The sequence below is a fragment of the Danio aesculapii genome, chromosome 21 (genome assembly GCF_903798145.1).
Source record: "Danio aesculapii chromosome 21, fDanAes4.1, whole genome shotgun sequence".
Classification (NCBI taxonomy): Eukaryota; Metazoa; Chordata; class Actinopteri; order Cypriniformes; family Danionidae; genus Danio; species Danio aesculapii.
This window is the reverse complement of record NC_079455.1, coordinates 20,146,317-20,155,771: the sequence shown is the minus strand read 5'-3', so window position 1 is coordinate 20,155,771 and position 9,455 is coordinate 20,146,317. Positions and strand designations below refer to the sequence as shown.

The 9,455-nt window shown below is 36.8% G+C and overlaps 1 protein-coding gene across 3 annotated transcripts; it reads right to left on the bottom strand.

The window, feature by feature from the left end:
- Positions 1 to 131: 131 nt before the first annotated feature.
- Positions 132 to 8,897, bottom strand: phkg1b (phosphorylase kinase, gamma 1b (muscle)). 3 transcript variants are annotated; one of them, XM_056446030.1, is made up of 10 exons: positions 8,704 to 8,897; positions 8,448 to 8,569; positions 8,200 to 8,378; positions 7,985 to 8,039; positions 5,755 to 5,820; positions 3,305 to 3,468; positions 3,111 to 3,201; positions 846 to 999; positions 629 to 754; positions 132 to 554 (listed from the first exon to the last, which is right to left on the bottom strand). In XM_056446030.1, exons 2-10 carry the CDS (start codon positions 8,528 to 8,530, stop codon positions 288 to 290), a joined length of 1,185 nt encoding a protein of 394 aa, XP_056302005.1. In that variant the 5' UTR covers positions 8,531 to 8,569; positions 8,704 to 8,897; the 3' UTR covers positions 132 to 287. The 3 variants fall into 3 exon arrangements, with proteins under 3 accessions (XP_056302005.1, XP_056302003.1, XP_056302004.1); XM_056446028.1 differs by having other exon boundaries at positions 8,448 to 8,555; XM_056446029.1 differs by having other exon boundaries at positions 8,448 to 8,552.
- Positions 8,898 to 9,455: the final 558 nt, after the last annotated feature.

Below are 9,455 nucleotides of genomic sequence, written 5' to 3'. Positions count from 1 at the left end.
TTATGCCAATGCATTGTTCTTTTTTTTTAATTACTAAAAACAAATATAAAAAATGATTCATTATTATCATTAGTTATTATCCCTAAAAATGTTTCCTTATCTATTATCAACAAAAAAAGTAGCATTCCAAAAACAATCTGAATAATTTATTAAATAAATATTACTTGAATAAATATGAATAATAATTTCCCCCCACTGCCATCTTAGCAGTAAAGGTATATATTTTTGGACCGTTATCAACATGGTCTCAGGGTAACTTGTATCCACTAGTAACCGATGATAAACCCTCACCAAGCCCTTTGTGCTGAATCCATTTCCTCAGCCGCGATGGACAGCAGAATGACTTTTGGAGAGTTCTCAAATAAAGCTGCTCTGTTCTGCGTTTGGCCTTTCTTCACCCAGTGGCCATAGATCTTGAAGGCACAAGCGTCAATCATTTTGCGCAGAGGTTTGATGGCGTACGGGTCGCTCCGCATCACTTCCTTGGTCACTGGTTTGGCACGACGATAATTACAGTAGATGCGCATAGCAGCAAGTACAGTCCTACAAATAACCTGCAGAACAACAAGTGAATGACTAGAATCATACTAGAGTGCTTTTGAGGTCATCTGAATAAACTGTTGTGTACCTTGAACTTCCTGTAAGGGCTGAAATGGCGAACTTCCGCAACCACATATTGTTGGAAGAAGGGGTGACTGAGCGCTTCTGTTGCTGTGTATCGACTCTGTGGATCCACAACTAATAGTCTAGAAATCTGCTTGAAGGAAAATAAGATGTTTAAAAAGGTGTTGTTTTTTTATCTGGCATAACTTTGTATTGGATTATTTAAAATGAACAATACACACCAAGTCTTTGACTGTGTCTGAACGGTCATCCCATTCTGGTGAGCTGAACTGGTATTGTCCTGCAAGAATCAGGCGAAGCATCAGCATTTGTTTTCTGTGCCAGAATGGTGGAGATCCAGCCAAAAGGGTGTACAAGATCACCCCTGTGCTCCAGCTGATGAGAGCAGACCGAAAGAGGGTTATTATGAGGATCAAAATCATGTACTAAATATGCTTATTTAGTTATATGTACTAAGTTAGCTTTATTCATTTTATTCTGCCTCTTGTCTCTATTCATGTAGTTACAGAGAAGGCCGAAATTTGCCCTCTATTTTGTGTGGAAAACTAATAGAATAGCACTTGTTAACATGAATAAGATTCTGTACAATTTTACTAGTCTCTCACAGGACATCGCTAGTCTCTCACAGCACATTACTTGACTTTCACAGACATCGATAGTCTCTCACGGGAGATCACTAGTCTCTCACAGACATCACTGGTGCATTCCAAATGGGATATATCATTCTCCGAAAGGCACTTCAAAGAGACAAAAAATTATGGACGCCATATTGAAGTGTTGTTTCAAACCAAAGTGCTCAAAACTGGCCACTTCGAGGGCCCTTTGGAATAAAGGAGTTTGAAAAATCCGATGGACACTTCAAGCCATATCTTTTGACCAGCAAATTGTGTCAGAAACTGCACCCAATTTGGAAGGACTCATCGTTATATGCTCTAATCCCTATTGAGGGTCCCTCCAAAGGAATTAGAGCATAGGGATGAGTCCTTCCGGATGAAACCCAGTGCACTAGTCTCTCACAGACATCACTAGTTTCTCACAGTACATTACTAGTCCAATTTTATGCCCTTCATTTGCAAACTTTCCTCTGTATCATTGGATGTATGTCACTGATTACATTACACAAGTGTCCACTGAATGTGTCCACAGAACATCTGAATGGGTTTAAATGGAATGCCCTAAACAAGTGTTTCTCCACCACGTTTCTGGAGGACCACCATGTGTTTGAAATCACATACTTCCATAATATATAGTACGCTAAAAATCAGTATGCGAGCCGAGTAGTATGTCAGAATCATAGAATTTGAAAACCAGTATGCGAGAAGTACCCGGATGACCTACTAATTCCATTGAGATTCTGAAGTGCGCATTGGATGGACGCTACACTATCCCATGATGCCCCACGAGAGAAGTCATGAATGGGAGTGAAGCGATGTAACTGGTAGGTCACAAGATCATGACAAAATGGTGGATGTAGTACGCCCGAATTACATTCATACTGCTCACATTCATACTGTATAGAACGTACCTTTCTAACAGCCGAGTAGTACATTTAAATTCAAATGTAGCACCTACTTAGTAGGCTGTTTTGGCATCCCATGTCTCCTTAACCAAACACACCTGATTCTAATCATCAGCTCATTAGCAAAGACTGAAAGACCTGTAATGGGTGTGACAGACAAAGGAGACATCCAATCATACAGTGTTAGTGGTCCCTCAGGAACATGGTTGAGAAACACTGCCCTAAACTATGGGTGCCCAGTCATGGAGATCTACCTTCCTGCAGAATTTAGCTCCAACCCATATCAAACACAACTAAACCAACTAATGCCATGGTCACTAAAGTTTATGCTTGCGAAATTCTGTTGTACGTTGCTGTGAAAAGGGGCGGGATTAAACAAGATTATTAGACATTAAAAAAGCATGCGATTGGCCTACAGAGGTCATGTTTTGATCTTCTATAGGTCTCACGCAATCACATGATGTGATTTCGCAGTTTCACCAAGCTTGAACTTCACAACGAAGCGAACTGCGAAACTTGTCGTATGAGCTTGCGTTTCCAGTCTGTTGCATTCGCATTGTGTACGAATGAAAGTCTATGGGGCGAAAAGTGCAGTGTGACCGAAGGCTAAGTAGTAAGTGTGTTTGATCAAGGTTGCAGCTGAACTCCACAAGTAGGTTGATCTCCAGGAACAGGATTGGGCACCCCTGCCCTAAATCTCTGAGCACTCGGGGACTACACTGTTGTGATGTCACAATCGCATTGCATTCTGGGACATACAGGTGCTGGAGTGGACAGAGAGTATAAAGCAGATTAACTTCCTCGGTCCAAAATGGAGGGGTTGAGGGTATATCTATGTAAGCTTCTCTTGTTCACTTGACAAACTGGGATGCACTTTAAAATGGTCGCCCTAGTCTCTCACAGACATCACAAGTTCCTCACAGCACATCACTAGTCTCTTCTTCTTTACTTTACTGTAGGTGCTTACAGGTCAACAGCAGTCCCATAGCCAGAGTGTTTGGGATCCATTGAGCACTCTATGATTTCTGGAGCTAAGTAACCCGGTGTCCCGCAAACCTCTAGGAGAAAACAGAGACAGGCATTTTTAAACATTGATACCTGTAGTTTTCATTTCCTTCTGAATGCCTCTAGTATATTTAAAGTGTTCACTCAGTCAGTCACCATTTAGTTTTTGTCCGTCCTCAATCTGGATGGAGAAACCAAAGTCGGTGAGTTTGATATTCACATCATCATCTAACAGAATGTTCTCCGGTTTCAGGTCACGATGGACTATATTGTGAGCGTGAAGATACTCAACCACCTCCAGAAGAGCTCGAATGATCTTTCTAACAAAGAGTGAGAAGAGATGCTAATAATCAATCATTCAAGTCATTAAGTGTATTTTTATATCACTTTAAATTTTTATTTATTCTGTATATGCGCAGACTGAACAGATATACAGTTTCCCATAGTTTGTGTTCTTTTTCATTTGAAATTAAATATGTAACTCTACTGTACAAAGTGACGTTTATTGATGTTTTTAGAACAATATGTTAACATGGACAACAACACCAGACCTTTGCGATGGTATATTTGTGGGGAAAGACAAAAACACATTGTAAAAATTATATTTTTGTTAATGCCAAAAATCATTAGAGAATAGTCTAGAATTACTTCCTGAGTATATCCTTAACCCTTATAGATATATTATAGATATTAATTTTAACAATTAAAACTGCTATGATCAATATTATTAACCTGCTTAAGTGTTTTTATTATTATTATTGGCTATAATAAACCAGCGGTTCCCAAAGTGGGCTCGGGACCCCTCGGGGGGTCATTGGACAATGATGGGTAATGAAAATATGATAATGAAAATCAAATTCATTTTATTAAACTATTAGAATTATAATATTGTATCCATAACCCACAGAACATAGAAATAGTATTTAATAGTTACATTAAAAAAAACAACAACATGGATATGTTGTGAGCCCTGGGGTGATTATGTTATATTAAAGACACAGCATCGATTGCAACAGATTGATTTTATGGCACCAAGTTAAACTTTTACGGCACTCACATACATTAACAGTAAACGCAGCCCACAACTGAACATGGAGGATGATCTCTGATTGGCGTTCTCCAAAATTAAATGAAAAATAGACTTGGGTCTATTGGTGTGTGCACGCTGTTGCATGCAAGATTTGTATTTGTATAACCACCTCAGAGCATATTGGGGGTTGCGAGTCACTGGCATTGCTATTTTGGGGGACACGGGCTGAAAAGTTTGGGAACCACTGTAATAAACCACTATTGTCCAAAGACTTTCCTAATTAACCTAACTTTCTTACCTACCCTAATGAACCTATTTAAGCAACTGCACTTTATGCTGGATGCTAGTATCTTGCTAAATATTATATACTGTCACTATGACAAAGACAAAATAAATTGGTTATAAAAATATTATGGTTAATATGTGTGTGATCATTCTGTTAAACAACACTAGGAAAATATTTGAAAAAGAAAGAGAATTTTACAGGAAGGCTAATAATTTGGTCTTCAACTGCATATAAAGTAAACACATGTCTAATATGCAAGAAAGTTGCATTTATTTGATTAAAAACTGTAAAAACAGTATTCTTGTGAAATGTTTTATATTGAAATATATTTGAGAATGTAATGTATTACTTTGTCACATTATTAATGCTGAAAACTATTGTGCTGCTTAATATTTTGGTGGAAAATATGCAACATTTACTAAAAAAAATCTAAATATTTGATCTTTCTATGAATGCATCCTTGTTGAATAATATTTTTAAAACTATATTCAAGAGTTCACACTTAGCTGATGATTGATTATAAAGCGTGTTTGGCATGCTGTGCCGGGAGAGAGCCCTGAGCTCATGAGATGCTCGAGCCCTGGGCTCCCTCTCGTTTGCAGTGCGAGAGGGGAGTTTGAGCTCAGGTAGGTCTCGAGAACTCCCCTGCTTGTTAATAGTGAATGCAAATTATAAATAACTATGGAAAGAAATATTGCTGATTAATCCCACATCTATGGTGTCAATTTAGTTAGAATTTACTTATGTTAGCCCAGGGAAAACCCATACAAACACGGGGAGAACATGTAAACTCCGCATAGAAATGTCTAAACTTGGCCAGGTAAAGACTTCAACCAGTGACATTCTTGCTGTGAGGCAATGATGCTAACCACTGGGCCTCCGTTTCACCCTGTCAAGGAAAGTGGAGGAGTAGGGGTGGAAGGGGGGATTCTTGAAAATGAAGATGGCTAAGGTAAGATACTCTGGTTATTTATAGCGATTTAGGAATCATCTGATTGGTGGATCATGCATTAGCTAATGCGGGACAAGCCACAATCAATTATAAGCACGTGCTCCTCTCGAAATTATTTTAGAAATAAACTTCACTAAGAGAGTTCATAGTAATATAAAGATATTCATGAACATGGCAATGTGCCATGACCTAACATTACACTCATCAAACAAGATACCCTGTTGATGTTCACAACCATCTAATTATAATGCCCTTCTTAGCACATGGTTTGTTTTACATCATTTAAATACAGTAAGAAGCATCTACAAGTGCTGAGAGATTTATTTAAGGAAGCTGACCGTGTCTCTTTCTCACTTAGAGTGACTTTTTCAGTGAGGTAGTCGAAGAGCTCTCCTCTCTTCATCCTGTTAAAAGAGCATTCACATTTAAACAAACCGAAGCAAATGTCAAGGCCTGTAAACTGAGCTGGCACATTTCAGAATTTCTAAGAAACTATAATTAAATCTCCTCAGTAGCTGGACAAGGGAAGGAATTTGGATGGATTTGTGCTCACGTTTTGAATGGAGAATCAGGCTTTGAAAGCAACAGTTTAATCTTGGCAATCAGCCTGTTGTGGCTCTTAGAATAGCCAGTCTCTTATCTGTATGCTGCAGAGCGCTAGCTAGGCTAATCTCCACAGGGAACACATGGGAAATCTGAATAGGAAGCACACTAGTGAATAACACAACAGTTAGTATGAGCAGTCGCCTGGACTTGAGCTCTACAAAAAAAATAACTAAGAGAGAACTTGTTTTTTAGAGGTGTTCCATTAACAAAAAAGGTATAGTTCACATAAAACTGAAAATGTACTCAGACAAAGTGTTTGGAGTTTATGAAATCTGTTGAGCACAAAGGAGGATATTTTGAACAAAGCTCAAAATAGTAACCACTGACATTCATAGTAGGAAAAACCCACTATAGAATAGGTTATCGGTTTCCAAATTTCATCAAAATATCTTATTTTGTGTTTAACAGAAGAAATACATAAAGGTTGAGTAAATGATGACTGAATTTTCAGTTTTGAGTGAAACTGTCTATAATGTTCTGATCCCTAGCTTGGGTAAATTACTTGGAAATAGAATTGTTATTGATTAGAAATTACATGATGAAATTCTAACTAATTTTAGATTACATTTTAATACCTTTTTTAAAACTTACCACTTAATGTAACCTTTTGATATATAAAACATTCAAAGGCAAACAGCATATGATAATTGTCTTCAAAATACAAAATATATTAAACCAGAATTCAACTTTAAGAATGCTACGGTAATAATTCATAACTTATTTAACAGTAAGCTTCCTTAATATAGACTATACGGGGAATAACCGTGAATTCACTTTCCAAGAAATCCCTGCATGGCACTTTTTTGTTGACATTACTATAGCTCTTTTAGTTTATTCTCTTGTGTTATGCAGATCATAGTTTTATGTTACATCTAATGTTAATAAATAATGTTTATTGGACTACTTTAATTGTATGTGTGTTACCATGATGGAGTTTAGTAGTGTGTGCATGACACTGAGTACCTTCTATATATTAACATTAGGGCTGGGCGATTTGGCCTAAAATCAAAATCTCGATTAATTGAACGTTTTAACTCAATTACGATTAATGAACGATTATTTTATTTATTTATTAAATTTTTTTGGCCTCACAGTTTACTGACATGCTTTGTACAGTAAATATGCTCACATATTACCAGTGAGAGATTTTTAAATGAAGGGTGAATTACTTGATTTTAAACTAATTAAAGGAAACACACTATCTACTATCTATGATTGTTTATTAAACATCAATGCTGAACAACTGAAATTAATACGCCCCGCCCACACTCGTCACCGCTACCAAACCAACCAATCATAAAGCCTGCGCTATGTGTCATCGTGACGTGTAGTTACATTTTTTGATAGGTGCATGATGGCTGTGCTGCACCATATGCATGCGCTCGACGCAGAAGTAAAAATCAGTCTTAACAGAGCATGGTCACATGACCCCACATGCAGTAGGAAAAGTACCTGAAAAAACAGCCTATAAAAATTTGATCGGTTTAAGATTATGAATGTCAATTTCGATTACTTATCGATTAATAGCCCAGCCCTAATTAGTACATTTCTTTGCTTGTAGGAAAAGTTGTGATGGGCATTGGTTCACCATACGACTTTCTCATCCAAACCTGCTTATGGTTGTGTTTTTGTCTATGTAACAATGTTAAGTTGTGCAGATGTTTGTACTTCAAAATATTGGTGTAAAAAAAAACTGGTAATTTACCGTAAAATTTAAAATTAGTTTACGTTGCTATCGTAGTTTTGAATTTCCAGCAATCACAGCTGCTGTTTTTTTAACATCAATTTTAACATTTTTTTACAGTGTTTTATTTTTATTATTTAAGTACTTTCAACATGTAGCACTTTTTTACTTTGACTTTTTTTAAAATTCAAGTCCTTGATGTGTTTGGTCAATAATAATAATAGTGAGGCACAGAAATGAAGGTTCCATGCAATGAAAGGAAGAAAAGGTTTACTTACAGATCAAATACCAAAAAGAAGAAGGCCTTTGATTCAAAGCAATCCTTGAGTTGAACTATGAGGGGAAAACAAAACCAACATTTGTATGTTGTTGCAAAATCACAGCTGCAGTTTTTACTTTTGTAAAGAAATAGATATTTTATACTATAAAGCCATGACCTTCGATTTTGTTGTATGTGTTGTGAAAGTCTTTGAGGGGTAGTCGATAGTCATACTTATGTTCTTTTGTCCAGACACTTTTCGAAGTATGTCGATCTCTTTCACAGTGGCCTGCTGGATTTCTTGTATCTCTTGAGGTGTCATTTTGTCTGATGGTGTGATGTCTATGATCTTTACTGCATATTCCTGACCAGTCCGTTTATCCACACATCTGCGAACTACACTGCTTACACCCCTGGAAGAAAATTTATTCTATTAATTTTGTCATAGATTGCAGACACAAATTCATCAGAGTGACACTAACCTTCCCAAGATCTCCTTTGGATCATATTTGTCATAAAATTCTTGTCCACCGACCCATTCAGGGTTTTCCTCTTCTTTTGTCATTCTGATGAATCCAGACTTGTACCTGCTTCAAAATAATGCCTTAAAGTTTAACACAGAGACATGTGCATACCAGTATTTCATTGAAATGTGTGATTATTTTGTTTTGTTCATAACTCATAATGATTGTTGTTTTCCTGCAAAATGTAATTGAGTCTCAAACTGACTTCACTCACTTAGCCGTTCGTCCTTCAGTAGCCTATTTATGCCTCAGTTGTAGCAACAGACGACGCTCATAAACAACACCTCCAAGAACAAACCGCTTCAAAAGTTCACGATTTTGTCGTTTGTTTATATAGCCTTTAATTGTGCTCCAGCTCTCTGCCCAGAAGACTTGACTTTGGCTGTAAATCAGCAATGTAAGTTTCGCGAATCGTTCTTAAGAGTCGGATCATTTCAGTGAATCAGTCGAACTGTTTCAGTCAAACATTTTGTTTGCTTATTAATCTGACAAGCTCCGTGTGGATTTTGTCTTGAGTAAACTTTTGGTTAACATAGTTCTATGAAAATAACAATCATATTTATGATTATTAATAATAATTATAATAATTAATACAAATTACTTTCAAGTGCTAAATAGGAGATGCAACAACTAAGTCTTAAATAGGCAAAATTTTACTTCAGCTGAAATGTCACCAACGTTTTTAATAAAATATGAAACAAACCGTAATTATATATTGTGCGTTTGTTGTATAACTTATTTAATGGAAATAACCTCTGAACCGTTTATACAGGTCTTCTACATGAACTATTCAAAAGAACCGATTCGAGCAAACGAGTCGGAGTTCCCATAACTAGGCTACTTTAAATAGCCCAGCTGTTATTTGAGTAAAGCTGAGGGCTACAGCCAAGTGGAACAGCTTGTACTCATGTGTTTACTTTAGACAGATCAGATAATGTTAACAACATTACATCTAGCCTTTATAAT